Source organism: Halichoerus grypus, chromosome 2 (genome assembly GCF_964656455.1).
Source record: "Halichoerus grypus chromosome 2, mHalGry1.hap1.1, whole genome shotgun sequence".
Taxonomy (NCBI): Eukaryota; Metazoa; Chordata; class Mammalia; order Carnivora; family Phocidae; genus Halichoerus; species Halichoerus grypus.
This window is the reverse complement of record NC_135713.1, coordinates 134317173-134341769: the sequence shown is the minus strand read 5'-3', so window position 1 is coordinate 134341769 and position 24597 is coordinate 134317173. Positions and strand designations below refer to the sequence as shown.

The 24597-nt window shown below is 34.4% G+C and overlaps 1 protein-coding gene across 3 annotated transcripts in view; it reads left to right on the top strand.

The window, feature by feature from the left end:
• SNX2 (sorting nexin 2) overlaps positions 1-24597 on the top strand; it is a 53210-nt gene that overhangs the window by 21603 nt on the left and 7010 nt on the right. For all 3 annotated transcript variants that reach the window (XM_078067586.1, XM_078067585.1, XM_036071926.2), the window contains exons 3-11: positions 2497-2660; positions 3980-4046; positions 4402-4445; positions 5819-5960; positions 10972-11050; positions 18020-18095; positions 19253-19366; positions 19622-19715; positions 21342-21547. In XM_078067586.1, coding sequence (XP_077923712.1) covers positions 2497-2660; positions 3980-4046; positions 4402-4445; positions 5819-5960; positions 10972-11050; positions 18020-18095; positions 19253-19366; positions 19622-19715; positions 21342-21547 — 986 coding nt within the window. The remainder of the gene's footprint in view (positions 1-2496; positions 2661-3979; positions 4047-4401; positions 4446-5818; positions 5961-10971; positions 11051-18019; positions 18096-19252; positions 19367-19621; positions 19716-21341; positions 21548-24597) is intronic.

The window sequence follows — 24597 nt, the reverse complement described above, 5'->3', positions numbered from 1 at the left end:
GCCATTTTGATTTTAAAACCATGAAAAGATTAGATAGTATTGGTACCTTTTGGGTAGCATTTCAGGTACTTTTTTGTTAGGCATGGTACCAGAAAATTTGAGTGTGACATGTTACGGTTACTCGTTTACTTGGAGAGCCTTCACCAAATAGGTTTGACTACACAGCCCCTCCACTATTTGTTACATCCTTCACACTGAGCTTTACTGAACATCAAGGAAGGATCATAGAGGAGTAAGTGAGGGTGAGCAAATTGCGAATGTTGAAATGGTCCTGGACTTTTAAGTCTTGTTTCTGCCAGAGTCCTTAGCTTACTTCACTTACACATTTCAGCAAATGATACAAATTGTAAGTTTAATGAGTATTCCTTTGTTTAAAAAAATTCTTTGGTATCTATGTTATGAGTGAAATATTTCTTCCCTGGCATTGACATCATCAGTTTATACTTGTCCTCAAAGTATCTCTTCCCAGGAAAAGTTCATCTTTATACTTAAAACCTGTGGGGCATCTCCTGGAACCTTCAGGTCTGGTTTAAATTAAGATTTGTGAATCTGTAGTATGTTAGTTTACTTAGCTAAAAGTTATGAGAAGACTTTAAGCCGCAGACTCTATATTAGTATGCTAAATCTAAATACCCACTTTCATTTTCCTCCTCCAGGTTAGCTACTTAGTTCATATTTAGCTTTTCTTATTTTGAGGTTTCTTACTATTTCTGAAACAGCCTATCAGAGTCCTTGCAAAGAATGCAAAATCTGTTATCAGTGAAGTAAAATGTGATTGAAAACTGAAAGTTACTCTCTCTGTCCTGATACATCAGCAAAGTTAATATGCCTTTCCCTTTGTCTCTGGGTCTGTTGCCGATAGCAGTACCTCTTTTAGAGAATTTTAGATTTATTTTGTTTGCTGCTTGTTGTTTTGCTTGTTTGTAGATAATAGATCTCACACCTCCTAGCTTTGATACACTGCTTTCTTACTTTCTTACGTTGCTCATTGGTTTCATTTCTTTAAAAAATGAATAAATACTAGCCGTCTTAACTGCCTGAAGGCTTTTAGTTTTTTACATTTGGGTCATTTATTGTCTAATTGTCTATTTTATCTATCATCTATTTTCCTTCTGGTTACCACACTTGGAAAGATTTCTGGTTTACTATAAAAATATAAAGAGAGCTATGTCAAGTAAGGATCTCATTAACATGAGAAAACCAGTAAGAGTAGATTGATAAAGGGTTGACCTGTTTACATTTAAATGTAAATGTTAACACTATTTACCTTATTTCAGGTAAATATGTTGTTACTGCTATACTTTTTGAGGTATTAAAATGGATCACTGACTGCCATTACTACCTTCCCAAACCTCTGGGAATCTAAGAACCTCAGGTTAGAAACCACTGGTCTGATTCTGTTTCCCTTACAGCCCTGCCTTTCTTTTCTTGTTATCAGTTCTATAATCCCACAGAACTGTGGTTTTCTTCATGGCCACTGAATGTAATTTTCATTTTTCTGGTTTTGCTTTTTATTTGTGCTATTGTTTCATTTTCCTAGAATTCTTTCCCCATTTTTTGTCTACCCATTCAGATCCTCTCAGATCAGTTTCATTAACTATTGCTGATTTCCCCAGCCTAAAGTATTGTCTCCCATCTCAAATTGTAGTGTTTGTTCTGTAGTTCATATAGCAATTAAATATCTTGTAACATTCTTTTTATTGTTCTCTTGGCTATTATTTGTCTTTTATTATTATTTAACATTCCACATGCTTGTGTCTTATTTTCCCAACTAGATTATAAACTCCCTGAGGGCAGGTATGATATTTTACATTTCTTTGTGTTTCTCCATTGCATCTAGCACAATGTTACATAGCTTGTAGACAGTTTATTGATTTGATTTGGTTTTGAATATGTTTAATTTTAGATCTTTCAAGTGGATGAGCATTTTAAATTAAAACTTAAACAGCTGTTTGCTTTGTGTCATATTCATGTCTTCAACTAATATTCAGTAATCTTTAGCAGTTAATTGCTTTAGATGGCTGGCTTTGTGGATTTTCCATAACAGATTTTTAATCCCAACTGGGATTGTTCTGGGCAGCCTATTGCCATAAAATTTCTGTTTGTATGTATAAAATAATCATGTTAGCCTGAATAAACAATTTTGAAAGGTAAGTTACCCCAAGCATAAGATACATTACAAACCCAGCACAAATGAATGTGGAATTATTCACATCATTGCTTTCCTACTAGCTTTATCCCTACCACTAGTATAGATAATTAAGCTGACTTACTGTAATTCTTCCTAAAATCAACAAAGTCACTGTTGGTTTTAAAGTATTGGTGAACAACTAAGGAAGAATTCATTAAACTATTTATAACAAGTATTTTTAAATAACTTTATTGTGATATTTTTTGTGGGTAGTCTAAAAATATTTTTCATAACTCATTAACTGCAAATAGACTATTGGGGTTTGTTATCAGTGTCCTAAACTAACTTGTTTAATTTGTATCTAGAAGCCACAGAAGAAGTTTCTCTGGATAGTCCAGAAAGGGAACCTATCCTGTCTTCAGAACCTTCTCCTGCAGTCACACCTGTGACCCCTACTACACTCATTGCTCCCAGAATTGAATCAAAGAGTATGTCTGCTCCTGTGATCTTCGATAGATCCAGGGAGGAGGTATGGGAAAATGTTTGTATTCTAAATTAATATGTAATTAGTAAGCTTTTTGTTCCCCCACCCAGCATCACTCTCCTATTAGTCATCTCTAATCAAAGCCTTTAGACACTTTGGAGAAAAGGTGTTGGACTAAGGAAGTCAGCTGATTTGGTTTCTAATTTTATCTTTATCACATTTTAACCCAGTGACTTGGGCACATTACTTTCCTTCTTAAGGATTTTATCATTTGTGATCTCATGATGCTTATTTATGACTCTCAGAGTTTCTGTGTTAGTCAAATGAGAAAATGTATGAAAGTGCCTTAAAAACTTTAATAAAGTGACATTAATTTTATTTGTTGAATCGTGCAGTAAATGTTATTGGTTATGTTGGCAAGGTACAGGATGGGTTGTGCGTGGAGAGGAAGCACAAGAGGGCCTTCCTGTGAATAATGGTGTTTGTGAAAGTTACTGAGCTGTATACTTAGGATTTATATAGTTTATGTTACAGTTCAAATAAGGTTTAGTTACTTAAAAATCTGTACATGAAAAAGATTATGTACAAAAAGATTATGGTTAGAAAAACTCATTTTCTTTTAGATAGCCTTAGGCTATTAATATTACTCCAGAATAGTTTCAGTATTTAACAATTTCCATGCTCTCTTCTTGAGAATAATAAGACTTCCCTACAGAGCTGCCCCTAGGATTGCTTATTTATAATGGCATTAAAAAGTGCTTCTCTTCAGTCTCACAAGGTTATCGTTTTTCCTCCTTACTGCTTTTTTCAGTGAACTTTATAATGCTTTCATTGGCTTCAAGAAGAGCCATGTGTTTACTGGGTTATTAGAGAAATCATGATGCTAAAGATTCTAAGTGTAGTTATTTCTACACATATGTAGGGTTCTACCGGCAAAAGTAATAGCTACCTCCTGGTCATTAAAGAGTAGAGATAACAACTTTGAAAAGTGCTAATATTAAAAATAATTAAGGTGTTAGTTTAATGATCTGAATCTGAAGACTCAGTTTAGAGAACAGCAACAAAAAAATCCTGCAGTATTCCTATAGAGGACTAAATCTGAGGAGTTGTGAGAAAACAAGACTTTCTGTAACTTCTCCAGATGATCCTTTTGTATATGTGTATATGTGTGTTTTGTTTTTGTTTAAATATTGTCAAGGAAATGTGAAAGCTTTATTGTTTTTCAGAAACAGAGTGCTGAGTGGCTTTTTAAATTGTTATGACAGCGACCCTAATAAAAGATAGATGGTAAAAATTGAAGTTATTAGTGTTATAACAATAATATAAAGTGGAATCTTTAACATCAAAAAAATTACCTTTTCTAGATTGAAGAAGAAGCAAATGGAGATGTTTTTGATATAGAAATTGGTGTATCAGATCCAGAGAAAGTTGGTGGGTCAATATTTACCATACTTTAAATTTGCTTCTTTTTGATAAGTACCTTGGTTGTTAATATGTTGTTTTTCTTTATTAAGTGCAGTGTTAAGTATTAAAATGATACTTTTATTTTTAAGCTTGTGGGGCTTTTTCGTTTCTCATTTTATTTTGTTTTTTTTTTCAGCTTTATTGAGTTTATAATTAACAAATAATTTTATATATTTAAGATGTGCATTGTGATGATTTAATATATGTACACGTTATGAATTGATAATCACAAGTCGGTCAGCATATTACTTCACATAGATACCTTTTTGTGTGGGTGGTTAAGCTTATTGTTTTTAATAGTATTGCTTGACTTTTCTTATAGGTGATGGCATGAATGCTTACATGGCTTATAGAGTAACAACAAAGGTGAGTCTTTGCTCCTTTAAAAAAATAGTGAGCCCTATATGTAGTATGAGCTTACAACAGGGATTAAGGTGTAAGGATTTCCTGTCTTTACAAAGGTTACCATCCAGTGAGATTTCAAATAAGTAGTTACAGTGAGTTAACGAGCAGTTTGTTAAGTGTAATAATCTCTAAAGTAGAGGTAAAGTATTATATGACGGTATGCAGGAAGGGACTTAATATAGACAAAGGTAGGGGAAAGTGATGGGGAGCAGGACACAGAGAAAGGAGAATGCTCGTTCCAGGCAAAGGGGTTTGCTTTTACAAAGGTGAGGTGTCAAGAAAACATTGTGCTTTCTAGGATCTGCAGGAAGCGGTGCCTACTGAAAATTGTTTGGTGGTAGCCTCCCTATATTATAAACAGCCACATTAAGGAATTTGGGCTTTATCCTTAGTATAATGGAGAGTATTTGAAGAGATTCCAGCAAGCATGTGGCACAATTGGATTTTTGTTTTAGAAAGATCTCACCGACTACTAAGTTGGGAGCAAAAAGTAGAGGTCAGGATTTCCAGTGAATTCCTTTGCAGTTCCTAAAGGATTGTAGGCCTTAGATCTTAAAACAAGAGAGAGATCTACAGCAGTCTTAGCTGTGAGAAGTAATATTTTATACTAAGGAATTGATTCTGAAGCTAGATAATGGCTTCTTGAGTTGTGTAGGCGGAGGTAGAATCATTAGGGCTTGGGTGTAAGGAGTGAAGGAGAGATGCCTGAGTCACTGACTAGAGGATCTCCGTGGTTGTCAGAGGGATCGCAGAGAAAAAGCGGCACAGTTTGGATGGGTGTGAGATTTATTAATTCATTGAAGAAATATTTATTAAACACTTACCATGGGGTCCAGCTCTATTCCAAGCATGAAGGTTTAGTAGTAAACAATACAAACAGGTGCCCTTCCCACCTGGAGGTTATGTTCCAGTAAGAAATGTGGTGAATTTGAGGTGGCAGCAAGATTTAAGTGCAAGTATCCCTTGGGCATTTTGATATCTTGGACTGAAGCTCAGAGATCTGGGCCAGAGGGAAAGATTTAAGAGTCATTAACATAAATGTAATTAGAGTTGATGAGATGAGTCAAGGATAGAATCAAGCAAACATTTTTTTAAGTTTCTGTAAGAAAAAAAAAAACATGGGTAATGTAGGGTTTTTTTCGGTTAGAAATTTATCAACACATTAGTTAGCTACTGTGCATTCTTTTGCAAAGTAAACCAGAGTGTGTGTGTGTGTGTGTGTGTGTGTGTGTGTGTGTGTGTGTGTATGTATGTATGTTCACGGTTATATGTGATACTAACTTCTAAAAAACTGCTTAGTATCAGAATTTGAAATACCTCTTCTTCACTTGTAGACTTCTCTTTCCATGTTCAGTAAGAGTGAATTTTCAGTGAAAAGAAGATTCAGTGACTTTCTCGGTTTGCATAGCAAGTTAGCAAGCAAGTATTTACATGTTGGTTATATTGTACCACCAGCTCCAGAAAAGAGTATAGTAGGTAAGTATGAAAAACTAAATAAACTTGTGACTGTTACTGGTTCAGTTGTAACTATCAGATTAGGATATTGTGATCATTCATTATCGTGATAACTCAATGTCTAGCGATACTGAATTTAATAAATATTCCATTTATGATAATCATTCATCAACTAAGGAATGTATAAGCTAATAGTTTTATTTTCTAACATCTTAGGATTTTGATTTATATAGGATCATTTAGGATTTGATTTATATAATCTAATGATGTTAAATATTGGGTTAGAATTTGCCAAGTTGAAAGCAATTGAAAACCCTAACATTTTAGGGTCATATTACTGAGTAACACTCAAAAGATACTTAGTATTAGTAGCATATTAACATTTTTCTAAAGGATGGAGGTATTTGGCTTTCAGCTATTCATTGTCCAAAAAGGAGATTCCATCCAGTCTGGATCTTCTAAGACCTATCATGTTAGTGTATTTCATGGTTCAGTTTAATGTTTAAAAAACATTTCTACCTGTGGGTGCCTGGCTGGTTCAGTCAGTTTGAGCATGTAACTCTTGATCTTGGGGTTGTAAGTTGGAGCCCCACATTGGGTATAAAGATTGCTTAAAAATAAAATCTCAAAAAAAAATTCTACTTGTACAAGTAATAAAGGCTTAGTTAAGAATATGCAGAAGGGAGCACCTCATTGGCTCAGTTGGCAGAGCATGCAATTCTTGATCTTAGGGTCGTGAGTTCAAGACCCACACTGGGTGTAGGGCTTACTTTAAAAGTGAGGGGGGGGGCACCTGAGAGGCTCAGTCAGTTGAGCTCTGATTCTTGATTTTAACTCAGGTCATGATCTCAAGGTCATGAAATGGAGCCCCTAGTCAGGCTGCGTTCTTATTGGGAAGTCTGCTTGAGATTCTCTCTCCCTCTCCCTCTCCTCCCCCAGCTTCTGGGTGCATGTGCACACGCGCTCTTTCTCTCTAAAAATAAATAAATCTTTTCAATTTTTAAAAAAGAATATGCAGAAAATACAAAAGAGCATTCTCTTTGTTGTTGAAGTACAGTAAGCTCTCCCATTTGTTGTCCCATTAACTGTCATCTCTTAAAATTTTGTAGTTTTTCCCAGTGTTTTCAGTTATGAGTTTTTATTTACCATACTTTGTAAGATTATTCAGAAAATAAAAAAATGAGTCTGATCTTTAAATTGTGGAGTTTTTTTAAACATTTTGTTTGTAAGGCACTTACTGGTATCTTTAATGATTTTGAAACCTGATATATTTAAATGCATTTGTTATATTCTCTGTGATTTTTTTTAATTATAAAAAACTTTTTAGGGGCACCAGGCTGGCTCAGTTGGTGAAGCATGTGACTCTTGATCTCGGTTGTGAGCTCAAGCCCCACATTGGTGGTAGAGTTTCCTTAAATTCATGAAATTTTTTAAAAACTTTAAAAAAATGTGAAATAGTAATAAATTCAATATTTGTAAGACAAAAATAAGTTTAGTGATGAGTGGCTTGCTTTATTTTGTGTTTTTACAGTTTCCCAAATCTCTAATTTCCAGCTTAGTAGAAAATAGTTACGTTCTCATGTATGTTTCTACATTCTGTTGTGATATAACACACCTTACAACCTTTGTAAAACTCCACTGAGCTCTCATGAAAGAGTGAGAGTAAAAAAGACAGTAGTTTAATATTATGAAAATAGCCTTTGGTGCACACTTCCCCACACCCGTACAAAAAAGGGTCTCAGAAATCTTTCTGGTATTCTGACCATACTTTGAGAACTGCTAACCTAGTTAATCTTACTTCTTTTACCTCTGAACTTTTGCAGTGGTACCTTTTGGCGTCCTTCTGTGTAGGGAACTTAAGTTTCATGTATCACAAATTATTTATTATTATCTTTCTTCCTTTGACTTCAGTTGTGCAACTATTTTTATATATGAGAGGGAAAAAATTATTTTTCTCATTTTGGTGGCTAACATGCTAATCTAGTCCTTAAACAGTGAGCGCCCCCCCCCAAAAGAAAATTGAAAAAAGTAAATTTTAATGCCCACGTTTATTATGTTTCAGGCTAATGTTTTGCCTTAGTCAACCTTCCACACATTATTACAGTATAACAAATAGCATGTGTAAATTTAAAGTAGAAGTGAGAAACTAAATCCTAAGAGCATCCTTTTCTGAAACTGAGTCTGACAGCCTTCAAAGGGTTATTAGGGGCCAGTCACACAGTTTTGTTTGAATTATCCATATACATGGCTAAGATAGCCTCTTACATTGTAAGGCTATCAGTTAAATTATAGGACTAATTAACATTTATTGAGAGCTTACTGTACTATGGCGCTGTACTAAATAATGTGCTTTCTCTCATTTAATCCTCATAGCAACTTTATGAAGTTAACTTACTGTTGTACTTATTTAATAGGTGTAAGGAAGCTAAGGTTCATCAGGGTTACGTGACGTGTCCCGTGCCATTCAGCTACTAAGAGGCAGAGCTGAGCTTTGAATACAGGCCATCTTACTCTAGAACTTATATTTTTAATCACTATTCTAGTCTGCCTCTAATTTTGGTATTTTTAAATTATGGTTATGGTTTGCTTTTATTTTTTATCCGAAATAAAAAACTTCCCAATTTTAAAAATAATCTAATGCTATGTTATTGTAGACTTGTCTAATGTGATTTAAGGTGGATTGAGTTGTTTTAAAATTATTTATTTATATACCACTTTATTCTAAAAAGGACTTGAGACAACTACATATAATGCAGTTTTTTTTAAAAGATCAAAATAAAGAAATTAGCAAGAAAAATAAACAAATAGTAAGATGAAGTCAAGTTAAACAGTTTCTTCAAAATGTATGCATAAAGTCTGAACAGTTACTAAAAGTGGATAAAAAATTGATCTGTGAACTTCCTGGCAGCCAACCAAATAGAGAAGCAGTCATTTTTTCATCCTGGCCATCAATTTTTTTTTAAATAAAAATGAATAGGTTGTCTTAAGAAACTGTTGAAATACGGGAGGCCTTTTTGATTATGTAGGCAGTGGTTTTCAAGTGACGAACACTTAAAGAGGGATAGCAGAAAAGGAATGGTAACTTGACTTGGTTGCTGAAAAGTTGTAACTACCCCTGAAGGAAGAGGAGCCTTTTCATTAGCCCAAAATTGCTACCCCTTTATAAGATTAGTTATCTTAAAAACACCATTTCACTAAGCTTTTAGATAAAGAACAGCAACAAAGTTGAAAAGTTTTAACAGTTAACGGATTAGAGTGTTTTTTATTTGCTGCTTTGGCCTGTATTGGTTACTTGTAGGAAGTAGCATGAGCACAAGATCCTTAAAGGGAAAAATGCAAAGAACTGCATAGTGATAAGATATTTTCAGGGAAACAATATGTTTAATAATTAACATCCCACTTCAATTGGTCCATTCAGGGTAGATAATTTTAGGTGTTTAGGTTTTCTTTTTCAAAGTTGTATTTCAGAAGAACTATGTTAAACAAAACATTATTGGGTGATATGTTTATTTACCAGATGTACCAGCCTGAATAAGAATTACATGGTTTTACATAATCCTATTTTTAATGCCTTTGTTGAGATATAATCCACATGCCATATAATTTATTAAGTGTATATAATTCCGGGCATCTGGTTGGCTTAGTTGGTAGAGCATGCGACTCTTGATCTCAGGGTTGTGAGTTCAAGCCCCATGTTGGGTGTAGAGCTTACTTAAAAAAAAAATTATAAAGTGTATGTAATTCAATGTAGTATATAAGGCTTTTAGTATATTCAGAGTTGTGTACACACCACCACAGTTTTAGAATATTTTTATTACTGTTTAGTCATCATCCTCTGATTTCCCCAAGCCCCTAACCCCATGCAATCACTCATTTACTTTCTCGCTCTGTAGATGTGTCTATTCTGGACATTTCATACAAAAGGAATTAGACAATGAATGGGCCTTTGTGACAAACTTCTTTCACTTAGCATATTTTTTTTTTAAAGATTTTATTTATTTGAGAGAGCACGAGCACAGGGAGGGGCAGAGGGAAAGGAAGAAGACTTCCCACTGAGCAGAGAGCCGGATGTGGGACTCTGAGATCATAACCTGAGCCGAAGGCAGACGCTCAACCAACTGAGCCACCCAGGCACGCCTCACTTAGCATGTTTTTAAGGTTCATCCATGTTGTAGCCTATGTCAGTACTTCATTTCTACAGAATTGATGTTGAAAGGAAAAAGAACAAGGGAAAAAGAATCTGCAGTCTGATACAGTAGTGTTAAAATTGAAATTGCAATTACTGAAATGATTAACATGATTTTTATTTTTTAAATTATGAAAGCGCTTGTTGTTTCAACTATTACAAAACCAGCTATGATAACCAACATGTTCTCAGACTCTACAGTGGGGAAAATATTTAGCAAATTCATGGATTACTTACTTTTCCAGTCCCCAAACTAAAGAACCTTAATTACTGCTTATAAGAAATGAAAATATTAATTGAGGGACACCTGAGTGGCTCACTTGGTTAAGTGTCTGCCTTTAGCTCAGGTCATGATCTCAGGGTCCTGGGATCGAGCCCCGCATTGGACTCCCTGCTCAGCGGGGAGTCTGCTTCTCCCTCTGCCTGCCGCTCGCCCTGCCTGTGCTCTCTCTCTGTCAAGTAAAATCTTAAAAAAAAAAAAAGAAAATATTAATTGAGCTTAAATTTGCTAATGTGAATCTCTTTATGTATATTGAAGTGCAAACACATTTTAATTTACCAAGAGTGTAGTATATCAAACAGATGAGGAACCCAAACGGGTGAGGAGACTGTAGACACAGCTCACCTCTGCTTTATCTGGTTTTGTGTTGTACTTACCAAGTTGAGATGTTAATATAGCATGAGTTTTAATTCCTCAGAAGTATGATACTAGTGATAAATTGAGGAGTTTTTTTTTTTTTTTGTCAAGTTCAAATTTAAAGTGTATTTTAAATTATGCAGAAATGACTATGAGATGTTTACAGTAATACAAAGTTATCATGAGTCTCATTCTATTTTTTTTCAAAGGCATGACGAAGGTCAAAGTGGGTAAAGAAGATTCATCATCCACTGAATTTGTAGAAAAACGGAGAGCAGCTCTTGAAAGGTAATTGTGGACAGCTGTGCATTATGACTCTCATGTTTTTACTTCAGTAATAGGAGTCTAATTCCATTATATGGCACACTGTATTTTAATTAATTTTTTTCACAGTACCATTTCATGACTGTTTACTAAGAGTGCTTTATACTTTTAAGAAAATTCTTTTAACAATACAATACTGTGTTCTGCTTTTATTAATCCTCACAGTGGATTGATATTTAGCAATAGTGTATCTAACAAAATAACACCTATTTTTGTATCCTGTGACATAAGCAGGAATATAAAGGCACGAGTTAGTTGGAGATAGAATTAATGTATCTTGGGGCGCCTGGCTGGCTCGGTAGAGCACGCGACTCTTGATCTTGGGGTTGTCAGTTCGAGCCCCATGTTGGGTGTAGAGATTATTTAAAATCTTTTTTAAGAAAAGAAAAGAATTAGTGTATCATAGCTGTAGTCCACATGAGAAGTAAAAAACTGCCAAGCTTGTAAAAAGATATGAAAAGGTAGATAAACTTTTGAATTTTTAGTATTTAGTAATATTTAGGTTCTTAAGAAGTTCTACCTGTATTCAGGTTCTGTTGCATAATTTGGCTAATTATAGTTCATTTAAAGTAATTTTTCCTTTGAATTATTACTTGGTTAGGAACATTATTAAATACAACGAAAAATTAGGTTTGCGCTTTCCCCTTTAATTTTGCATAATTGATTTTGACTTGAGTGCATAGTAGTATTAGTCATTTATTGAGTTGACTGTATACTTAAAGTCTGATGTATTTGCTCTACCTTTTTTTAGAGTACTTGACACATTTCCTGTAGTTTTGAAGACTTGTGTTCAATGTCACAGAGTAAAAAGGAATGAATGGGAGGATCCCAATCCTAGAATCTTAACATTTATTCCTTACTTGCTATGCTGAAAATTGAGAAAACAAATTTGAAACTATCTTAAAGCCCAACTTTTAGAACATAAGTTGGTAATCACCTAGACATATAAATTTTCTAACTTCATAGGTTTTTTTGGTTTGTTATTTTAATTGAATTTTGTTTTATCTTAATTGAATTTGCTTATTTGTTCTTTATTCTCTCTTTTGACTTAAAATCAGTGGTTGTGGTAGGTCGGACAGATTTTAAGGAATAGTATATTTATCTCCAGGATACACATTATTTTTTAACCTATTTTTTAAGACACCTTATTTCTGGGTTTTAGTTATAATTTGTTTACATTTTAAGAAAATGCCACAGAAAAAAAGGTTTGAACAATTTACAGTAAGAAAGCTAAAGAATATGCAACTTAATATTAAGGAGGACTTAAAGGATGAGATTATGTCTGTGAGAATTGCAGTTACTCAGGAAAAGGATTTAAATTACATCAAGAGAAGTTTAGGTTAGGCATTAGAATTGTTTATGTTACGAAAGAAGTCATAGACTGACTGTTTTTAGGAGTAAAGGGTAGATAATGTTTGGTTTTGATTTTGCTTAGTTCTTCTTGAAAGTGTAACCATGACCCTTTGAGAAACCTTTCAAGTCCTATTTTTCTATGAGTAAATTTGAAATATTTCAGATGGCATGCTTGATAAGGAACTTAATGAAGATTTATTGTACCTAGGACATATAATTTGATTCTACATTCACCTTTCTTACAACTTGACTGCATTGCATAGTACTTACCATAACATCATGCAGTATGAAACATTGAGGAGAGTTGTAAAGAAATACTGAGATTTGACCTGCTAGATATTTGAAAATAGTTTCTTCAGTGATAAATGTTACTTCTTAAATGCTACCTTAGTGGACTTTGCAGGTTAAAAAAAAAAGGAAACAGTGTAATAGGGAGAAATTCATTTTGCCTTAAAAATTATGACTAAAGAAAATATAGGTGTAAAGGTCTAGAAGCAGAGGAATTGGAATGCTTTTTCTAAAGGCAGTTTTCTTAAAATTTAAAAATTAGAGAGCAGGCTTATCTGTGGGATACGTAACCTAGTTGAATCTGGTGGGACAGGGAAGTATTTTTCTTTGTATATACTATGATAACAATTTACGTATTTATCTGTTGGTTCCACTCAGAAAATCTAGATGACTGTCTTGAGTGAAAGGATGAACATCTAGTATTAAAACACAGGCAGAGAAAGGGAATGGTTAAGAAAGCTACTCTCCTGGGCACACTCACTAAAGGAAGCAGAAGCTACTTGTAGGAAGAGTGTCCCTAAGACTTGAGAGTGCTTCGCATTTTACCTTAAGCCCGTACTGAGTTTATACCCTAGGTGAGGATACAGTTCTGCAGGTATAAACAGAAGTCTAGGGTTGCGTGAAAGGGATTTCGCATCCCTTTTTTGTTGAAGCCTGTGCTCCACTACACACTATATACTGTGTGACTTGGGCAACTTATTTAACTTAAATACATTTTTATTTACCTTACGATGTATCAGGATTGTGTTCGCTCCAAGCACCCAGAAACTCAACTGGCTTGGCCTAAGCAGTTAGCATAGGTTAATTAGTCTACTCTTTTGTATCAGGAAGTACTTAGGACTATCCAGTTCATCAGGAAACCTTGTTGCTTCTTTCTGATATCTGTAATACAGCCATTTCTCACCAGTACAATACTAGTCCAAATGTTGGAATTAACTGCAGTAGGCTCCTAATGGCCTCTTTGTTTCCATCCTTGAACCTCTACTCTTTTAATACAGCAATCAGAGTCATCCTTTTAAAATACAAATCAGACAATATTGCCCCCTTCCCCATTTCACTCAGTAAAAGCCAGAGTCCTTCTAATGGCCTACAGAACTTCACATGACATGCACTGCTCGCTCTGTTACCTCCTTGATCTCATATGCTCCTTGATCACTCTGCGCCAGGCCGCACTGATGTTTTGCTGCTCCTCAAAGATCCTAGGCATTTTCCCACCTTAGAGTTTTTTCACTGGCCTCTCCCATTGCTTAGAAAGCTTTTGTTCCCAGGTATCTGCATTGCTCATTCTCTTACCTCTTTTAAGTTCGTGTGTTCAAGTATCCTCTTTCCAGTGAAGTCTTTTCTGATGATTGGCTTCATTCTTACCTGTTCTCTTTGAATTGCCACCAACCATACCTTATATACTTGATCACATTTGCTCTACTGTTCTATCCTTTCTTTTTCCACAGCATCTGCCAACTTGTTACATAGTATATAATTTATGTGTTTATTGTATTTATAGTTTATTATCAGTCTTCTCTTACTAAAATAGTTTGTACTGATACACTGAGTGTTCAGAACAGAAAATGACATTTAGTAAATGCTTAATAAATATTTGCTGAAGGAACAAATGAATGTCATCAAAGATCAGGCTCTTTCTGCCTTTCTGTTCTCTCATTGTTAGCACATGTGTTTAAGTTTCAAGCAAGAGAAATATTTTTAACTTTGTTCCTCGGAATTTTGTATAACCTGCTTTATTTTGTTTTATTTTCAATGAGTAAATAGGAGCTTAAAACCCTCAGTGATTCTTCTAAATTATCAGTAACCTTTCCTTGGAGCAAATGTAAAAAACAACTCCAACTGACTTCCTCTCGTTAAGTGTGATACTAACTTTTCATCATTTCCTTTGTGTCTTCCATTTCTTTCTTCCTTCTAGTGTTTCTCTTCCTCCCCATGCCTCTTTTCATGTGTTCTTCCTATATTTTCCTTTTTGTTCTGTATCCATCCTTTATATATTTATAACCTCTCTGACCTTACTACTGAATTGGGGAGTATTTACAAATACTCATTAATTTAAAATCTATCTTAGGATGCGCAGCATCACTCATCATCAGGGAATTGCAGATTAAAACTATAGTGAGATATCACCACACCTGTTAGAATGGCTAAAATCAAAAACACAAACAAGTGTGGACAAGAATGTGAAGAAAAAGGAACCCTCTTATACTGTTGGTAGGAATGCAAACTGGTACAACCACTCTGGAAAACAGTATGAAATTTCCTCAAAAAGTTAAAAATAGAACTACCCTATGATCCAGGAATTGCACTGTTGGGTATTTACCCAAAGAATACAGACCCTAATTCAGAGGGATGCAAGCACCCCTGTGTTTATTGCAGCATTATTTACAATAGCCACATTATGGAATTAGCCCAAGTATCCACGGATAGATGAATGGATAAAGAAGGGGTGTGTGTGTGTGTGTGTGTGTGTGTGTGTGTGTGTGTGTGTGTGTGTGTTTAAAATGGAGTATTACTCAGCCTTTAAAAAGAATGAAATCTTGCCATTTGTAGTGATGTGGATGGAGCCAGAGAGTATTATGCTAAGCGAAATAAGTCAAAGACAAATACCATATGATTTCACTTTATGTGGAATTTAAGAAACAAAACAAATAAGGGGGGAGGGAAAAGAGACAGACAAACCAAGAAACAGACTCTTAACTATAGAGAACAAACTGATGGATACCACAGGGGGTGTGGATGGGCTGATGGGTTAAATAAGTGATGGGAGTTAAGCAGTGCACTTGTCCTGATGAATATGGAAGTATTGAGTCACTGAATTGTACACCTGATACTAATACTACACTCTGTTAGCAGAGGGGTGGTAGTTGGGGGAATGGGTGAAATAGGGGATGGGAATTACAGAGGACACTTAACTATGGTGAACACTGGGTAATGTAGAGAATTATTGAATCATTATATTATACACCTGGAAGTATTATAACACTGTATGTAAACTATAATGGAATTAGAATTAAAAACTTAATGAAAAAAGTGAAAAAATAAACATCTTTATGAACATAAGGATTATGAAGACGAAGGATAGTTTCATGGCTCGTAAGAAATGCTGAAATTGATAATGGTATTAGGATTGTGAAGGGAGAAAAAAATGCAGGTCCGTTCCTTTAATTGTCTGATTTAAAAACACACCACTTACAAAGAAGGGAATTTTCATATAAAATGTGCTATGAGAAAAGCAAAGTAGACATACTAGGTACAACCAGTTTGAAGAACAAAGTTCCATTGAATGTGATAGTACTTTGCAAAGCAAAGTAGTGGTCATTGTAATATTAAAAAATAACGACGTTATAGTACATCTATATGATAGAATTTCATGTGGTAAATAAAAATGGCATTAGAGAATAATATTTAATGCTACAGAAAGGTATCTACAACTTACTGTTTTGTGTAAAAGGATACACGACTACAAGCATAATGGTGTAATATTTTTGTTAAAACCAAAGTCTCTGAGTTTGTGTACATACTCACACTCTTAGAAAAAACATTAAAAGGTAATTATCTCTGGAACAAAAAATCTTTTATGTTTCTGTTCTTAATTTTAACGTTATGTAAATTTAGGACTTTTAAAGAGATGGTTGATTGCTCTTTACTTCTGTGTAACCCTTCAGAAGTAAAGGTTTACTGTCTTTTTCTAGAATACCATTTTCCAAAATGATTCCTCAGAATATTAATATGTGGTAGGGTGAAAAAAGGAAAATCTGTAGACAATTGAGTCTTGTTAACATAAGGTTTAACACAGTTAAGCCAGGTTCATTTCCTGCAGGACTTCGCACAGTAGTTAACATGCCGCTGTCCATTATGACCCAGAGGAATATGTATGTAATGTATTTCAGACTTTATTGATTGTAAAACCATTCTTTTTCCTAGAATACTGCATGAGACTAGTATTCCACAGAGCTCACTTTGGAAAGCTGTTTTAGAATATAAGTGGTATTAGGTAATTACATTTAGGTTTGAAATAATTGGGATGTTCCAAGTTTGGGTATGACATGTTTTGTCTTCTACGACAAACAACTGAAACAAACTGCTCTCAGCCGTACGCAGTCTGCACAAGTAAATAACAGTATTGAAGAACTTGAGGGTTAAAATTGTAAGTAAAATTCCGGTGGGAAGATACCAACATTTTCTTTTAACACAAAATTAGTGTTCCTGTTGCATCTCGTTTTTAGCCTGATAATATAGGCAGTATATATATTTTTTAAGCCACGGTGTAGTTGTCTTGCACATATCTATTAAATGCTCTATTTCTGTGGTAATATTTTCTTATTAGTCAAGGCTAATGACTTGAAGTTTATTTAAATATATAAAAACAGAAGTTAACATGTAAGCCATGATAAAATAGTCATCTTTTAACCATTGTATAGAATTTGACTTTATAGAAAGTTACCAATGTTTTTCTGAAACTTTAGGCATATTTTATAATCTTACAATGAGGTAGAAGAAGTTACTGATTACATTTGTTCTGCAGAAATAGAATAAAGGTATATTAACCGTTAAGTAAAATCCTGTAATTGAAATGCACATGTAATCATTGGGGAAAGAACAGTTTTTTGAAAAATGGGATTAGATAAGTAAACAAGAATCATTAAATAGTGGACCTTTTTTCTTTTTATGGATGATGGAAATTTGGGCTTTTCTACTTTCTACTACAGGAAAACAAAGTTGGGCTAATAGTGATTAATAATGGTGTTGCGCATGTCATTTTTATTTTGTGTGGTGTCATATAAGAAAAACATGAATCAAACTTTTAGTAAAACCTTTTTAAAAATAGAATTTTAAAGAAAATTTAGCCCATGTCGAATAAAGATCAAAACTGATTTGATAATTTAAATCTGCTGACAAGGAAAAAAACTGGTAGACTTTTCTCCATTTGGGTAATAATAGGAATAATAAAATAGTTGATTGGAATATATATAGTGATGTGTGTGTTGGGACTCTGAAATAATAGCTGGGAACATGTGACTCCACCAAAAGATAAAATTATTCAACAAATTCATATACCCTTTTACAACTCTAATACTTTGCAGTGTGAAGTTGGGTAAGTTCTTCACCCTCTCCTATATCCCCCACCTCCATGACCTACCATGTCTCTTTTTATATAATTATGAATTTGCAAAAGATAAAATGCTTTTTAATCCTTAAGTTGCTTTTAAGAGTATAAATAAATTAGTGTGAAGGCAGAATGAGGATATTGGTTTACCTAATTTTTATTATTTTATATTTTCTTAAATCTAGGTATCTTCAAAGAACAGTAAAGCATCCAACTTTACTACAGGATCCTGATTTAAGGCAGTTCCTGGAAAGTTCAGAGGTATTATTTCTACCTTAAATTTTCATATGATATGAATGTTCTCATTATTTATGTTTGTTACTTTAATAACTTAATATGTTCCATAAATAGTTGGATTAGTAAATGGAATAAAATGATTTTTTTGGCTTAGTGTTCTAATTAGCTTTAATTATTTAAATTACTAGCAGAGTATCTTATTGCATTGATAATTATAGGATGATCAGTTTCTTTTTCAAAAATTTTAAACCACATTTAGAAGAATGACTTACAGGTAGTCTAATTCTCAATGCCCAAGTTGTTGCTTTAGGCATTACGTTGAAATAATTTTATTCGGGCCTCCTTTTAGAGACATTTGAATGCGTTCGTATGTCTACATTCTAATATTCTTAACTGAGGTTCTGAAATGCAAATGTATGTATTAAAAGAGCTTAAATTATAACTGTGCTACTCCTTACATTTGAGATGTTTGGTACATTTGGGGCTCATCACAGTTCAGAGTTTTAATTACTACCCTTTGAACTTTTTTTAAAAATTTATTTGAAGGGGCGCCTGGGTGGCTCAGTCGGTTAAGCATCTGCCTTCGGCTCAGGTCATGATCCCAGGGTCCTGGGATCGAGCCCCGCATCGGGCTCCCTGCTCACCAGAGAGCCTGCTTCTCCCTTTCCCTCTGCCTGCCGCTCTGCCTACTTGTGCTCTCTGTCAAATAAATAAATTAAAAAAAAAAAATCTTTAAAAAAAAAATTTATTTGAATCCCAGAATTTTTGAAAAATATAGAATCACACTGTCCTTAACTGAGCATAAGGAGATTTTTCTCAAGATTTTCTTCTTTCCTTATAAACAAGTGTATTTCCTGCAAGCAAACAGGTGGCCAATGTTAAAGTACTTGGCAATTTCTTAATATATTTTGACAAACAGTGTGTTGTTCCATCTAAATGTAAACGTGCAGAAGAAAAGCAAATGGAAAGTCTATTTTTTAAGTTTTCCTTTGAGAGTGTACAAGTAGTGTATTTGAGAAATTAGATCTCACTATTGAAATGTATGAGAGTGAAGAAAATACAACCTCCTTTTTTTCTTTTTCTTTTTTCTTTTTGGTGGGGGTGTGCAGTCCCTTTTGTGCCCAGTTAAACCTCCAGGCTTTTAACCGGTTTGTTTGCCCTTATTTGTCATTCAATTCCAGCTGCCTAGAGCAGTTAACACACAGGCTCTGAGTGGAGCAGGAATATTGAGGATGGTGAACAAGGCTGCCGACGCTGTCAACAAAATGACAATCAAGATGAATGAATCGGATGCAGTAAGAGCTGATTTTTCGACTTGAATAATGAGATGAATTAATGAGCCCAACAATTGCATTTTAAAGCTGTACAAGTAGAAAATAGGATATTAATTTGCTTATTGAGTTTAGTTCTCAGCCACATCAGTTGACTACCATGGTTATACATGGTTAATTTGTTGCTTTAAAATAAGGAATGTGCCTTGCTATTGGTAACCTAATTTACAGTGGTTTGTTCTTGCTAAATTAGCTCCATTTCTCATTTTTTTTTCTTAGTGGTTTGAAGAAAAGCAGCAGCAATTTGAAAATCTGGATCAGCAACTTAGGAAACTTCATGCTAGTGTCGAAGCCTTGGTCTGTCATAGAAAAGGTGTGTTTGCCATGTTATTTATGTGTTAACACCGTAAGTTAATTCAAATATTTTATTTAAATTTTATTAAAATGAACATTCTGGGGTTACTATAGAAGAGAGAGCAGTAGTTTAAGAGAATGTTTTCTGTTTGAATCTTGTTAATGTTTTTTTTGTTCTACTTGATCCTCACTTACAGTTGAGAGGTAGAAAAATCCTGAGCTTATAAAAATATATTTTGAATTTTGGATTAAAACTTGTTCATTTGATTAACTCTTTGTTAAACATACTTATACTTTAATGAGTGAGATGTCTTATTAGTAACTGATATAACTAAAAATATCAGATTAAAAATTTGATATTTGAAATTTATCTTTAAAAAATTTTTTGTGTACCTGTATTTCATAGAAAACTCTGAATTATTTTCTTCATTTTTGAACAACCATATTGAAAAGTCTGGGGAGAGGAAGTTTGTTAAAAATTGATAGAAAAATTAAGTTGTAATTTTTTAATTTTATCATGAGATTTTTATTGTTTTTTTTTTAAGAATACAAGGATTTTAATGTTAGGTTCTTAAAATACTTAATAAGTAATTTTGTAGGTGCCATTACCAGTAATGCGTTTCAGTAAAACAATTACAGAAGTTCACCAATACACTCATTATGGAAAGTAGTTTATAACAGCTTTTGCCATTTGTACTCTACCTCTTAGGGAATGGCTTTATGGTTCTTAGAGAATTTTATGTAATGTAGAGCAGTTTCTAGACAATGTGTTATTAGTCAATGACATGTATTCTTCAAACATCTGTTTTTCTTTATTTGAAGTATCTGAAATGATAATGTTCAAAAATCTCTTTTAGAAATTTTTAGTATTTCTACTGAGCATTGTTCAAGCATTGTTGTACACCAAGAAAAAAAGAATAAGATTTCTATAAATTGTATGTATAATTTTACCTGGCTTTTCTCTTATTAGCTAAATAATATTTTCATTAAAAATTATAGACATTTTCAATTTCAAATAAATGTATAAAGCCAAAAAATATAGTATAAATTGATTGTTAGTGTTCCCATTGCTTTCCATATTAAAAATAAATCTTTTAGAGGCTCCTGGGTGGCTCAGTCGGTTAAGTGGCTGCCTTCGGCTCAGGTCATGATCCCAGGGTCCTGGGATCAAGCCCCGTGTCAGGCTCCCTGCTCAGCGGGAAACCTGCTTCTCCCTCTCCTTCTGCCTGCCACTCTGCCTGCTTGTGCTCTCTTGTCAAATAAATAAATAAAATCTTTAAAAAAAAAAGTAATTAAAAAATTTTTTATCTTTTGCAGGAATACACAAAAGCAGTGAGCACTTTAGGAAGAAAGGGGAGGCTGATTATTATATTAAATTATTAAACATAGTTCCTCCCCTGGGAATATAGGCAGTGGTTCTTCTTAATTTTTCTTTAATGTTCTTCTTAACTTTCAGTAGAGCTCTGAGCAGTTGGCATTTATGCCAAAGGCATTTTAATGACTGCTTGTTTTATGTTAATTATTTCAGAATAATTATTTGAATGATACACGAACTGATAAAATTTAGAGGGAAGGTAGAAAAACCATTGCAATGTTTACAAACTTTACTAGTGAACACTAAAAGTGAATCCTTTTTTGTTTTCAGAGCTTTCAGCCAACACAGCTGCCTTTGCTAAAAGTGCCGCCATGTTAGGTAACTCAGAGGACCATACTGCTCTATCTAGAGCTTTGTCTCAGCTCGCGGAGGTGGAGGAGAAGATAGACCAGTTACATCAAGAACAAGCTTTTGCTGACTTTTATATGTTTTCAGAACTACTTAGTGACTACATTCGTCTTATTGCCGCAGTGAAAGTAAGCTTTATTTTGCAATCTTCTTGAGTTCTTCTCACTTCTCACTTTTGTGGTTTGCTTCTAGAAGAATTTGGTTAGCTATAAGGCACGTATTTAAGTGTGTAAGTTCCATGTTCTACCAATACATATAATGGTTTCAAGGTGATGATTCGTAGCCTAATATTTTCTTCCACTATGACTTGGACAATACAGTAGATATAATTGATGTTTTTAAGAGATCTAAGAAATGCCAAATAAGATAAAACCAGTACAGATTTACTTACATATTTACATGTATAAGTTTACAACTAACTGGTAGCATTTATTGTTCATTCTAGCATGAACTGAAACTAGTCATGGGCTTTGTTATCATTGGTAAAGGTGTAACAGGAAGCAGAACAAAACCAGAGCTGATTGTTGCATGAATATGTTTAATGGTGGCTTTTAGCATGCATTTGGACTATAAGCAGACATTCTGTGCATATACTGAAGTGTGTAGTTACTATGTATTTATAGATGAAATGGGACTAGATTAGATAATTGTGTTATCTAGTGGTAATTTTAAGGATAAACAGTTCAGTTTCTGAGTAGTTGGGAAAGTAATCGAGTTAACTAATGAAAATTGGTATTCTACAGGTATCTCCAATATTCAGACAGTTAAACTGCGTGTTATTTTATCTATCCTGTGTTTCAGAAGGTACTTTAAGATCTTAGGGCGTCTTTCATTTATTGTTATGAGCATTAATTATCATGGGGCGGAGGAACTGGGAATTCACCTTTTATTGAAAGTTATGAGATGAGACCTTGTTCCTTGCTTCCTTATGCAAAACTTTTTTAGCTAAAGTCTATGATCAAATTAGTATTCGTCTGCAGTCAGAACATTGATACACTGCATATTTATTTATGATCCCTTGTCTCAAGCTAATGGTGACAATTATTGCTAGAAGGTTCTTAGCACTTCAGAATGGTGATATCTTGGGTTTGGTAAATTACCAGTTTTTCCTGTATTTACTCTTAGATGTTACTGTTTATAGTCCTGGTGATTAATTTTTCTTTTTAGTTATTTAAAGAAGTTAATATAGGGGTGCCTGGGTGGCTCAATTAAGCATCTGTCTTCGGCTCAGGTCATGATCCCGGGGTCCTGGGGTCGAGCTCCGCATCGGGCTCCTTGCTCAGCAGGAAGTCTGCTGCTCCTTCTCCCTCTGTTGGTCCCCTGCTTGTGCTTCTCTCTCTCTCTCTCTCTCTCTCTCTGTCAAATAAATAAATAAAATTGTTTTAAAAATAGAAGTTAATATAGATAGCAGTTATTAGAGTATACTTCGTTCTATATTAGCAGCTTGTGATAAACAGAAATCCGGTTCACAAATAATGGTTCCTGCTTCTCTCCTACCCACTCTCAACCTCACTCCAGAATTCCCACTAGCATGAGGGCTGCTGTAAAAAAGTAGAGCACCTTTCAAAATAACTATGGGTCCACAAAGGAAAGCTGGGCAGTGTCTGTGAGAAGGAGTACTGGCTGAGAAGAGGACACTCCCTGGCAGGAATGGCCTGCTAGTGTCCTGGGTGGTGAGCCCTCGCCTCACCTGGGCCAGCCTCATGCTGCCTAAATCTTCCTATGTATTTTTACATTCTCCAAAATTACACTTGGATTCACGTTTCCCAGCATAACAGTGACACTGAAAGAGGTACTACCGATCAGCTGAGTTTGGGAGATAATGTACAGTATCCCTGTCTTCCAGATGCACAGAGCGCTAAAATGCTCAGCTGTCTACAAGTAAAAAATAAAACATTTAACTCAGCTTAATCCAGAGAGTTCCAAATTGATATGAACAGGAGTTCTTTTCCATTTAATATCTTTTTACATAAATGGAACAGAGTTTGGGAAGAACTGAATTAGTGACTCACTGACTAAAAGAAAGTTAGAGCTGTGCTCAAGCTATACCTTGAGATAGAAAAGCTCTTTTATGTTGGTTTTGTGTTTTCTGCTGAAAACTAGCCCAGGTCATCTGCACCACGGAGTTGAGAAATTACAGAATAGCATGACAGGGAATTTTTGTGCTCTTTATGTTTGGTTTGGTTTTTGTTTTAAACTAATTCATTTGTATTTGAAAAAGTGATAAATGGACATAATAAATCTAACAGCCCAAAAAGGTCAAGTTCTCTGTCTAAGACCGCTAGTCTCAGTCAAATGCTGTTAGATTCTTGTGTGTCTTTACATAATTAGCTATGCATGTGTATGAAGCTAATTTTCTTCCCATCTCTTTCTCTTTTTCTTTCTTCCTCCCTCCCTCCGTCTCTTCCTTCTGGAAGAAGGAACACACTATATGCACTGTTCTTTGCCTGCTTTTTTCATTCATTACATTTTAGAGAGGTGTCCATGCTAGCATATGTTGATATGTTACATTCTTTTTAATGTTTGCATGGTATTCTGTTAAATAGCATATAAAAGTACCTTAAATTATTTAATCAGTCTAGTTGTAAATACTGTTCTTTGAAAACAACTCTTTGGGCATAAAATACCTAGAAGTAGAGTTGCTTGGCCAAACAGTATATGAATTTTAAATTTCAATAGATATTCTCATATTACTGTCCAAAGAGATTATCATCAACATACGTGTTCTTTCTTCCACCCAAAGATGAAGGTATTTTTTTTGTATACGTTTAAATTTCTTTGGTTAGGGGCGCCTGGGTGGCTCAGTCGTTAAGCGTCTGCCTTGGGCTCAGGTCATGATCCCAGGATCCTGGGATCGAGCCCCGCATCGGGCTCCCTGCTCGGCAGGAAGCCTTCTTCTCCCTCTACCACTCCCCCTGCTTGTGTTCCCTCTCTCGCTGTGTCTCTCTCTGTCAAATAAATAAAATCTTAAAAAAAATAAAAAATAAAAATAAAAAAATAATAATAAATTTCTTTGGTTAGTGTGAATTTAAGCATCTGTACAGATGATAAGCCATTTGTATTTCTTTTTGTGTGTATGTGAACTCTTCATGTCCTTTACCCAATTTTCTCTTGTGTGTCTTACATATTTCTAAAAGCTCTTTAATGTTACTTACCCCTTTGTTTTTATCCATATCGA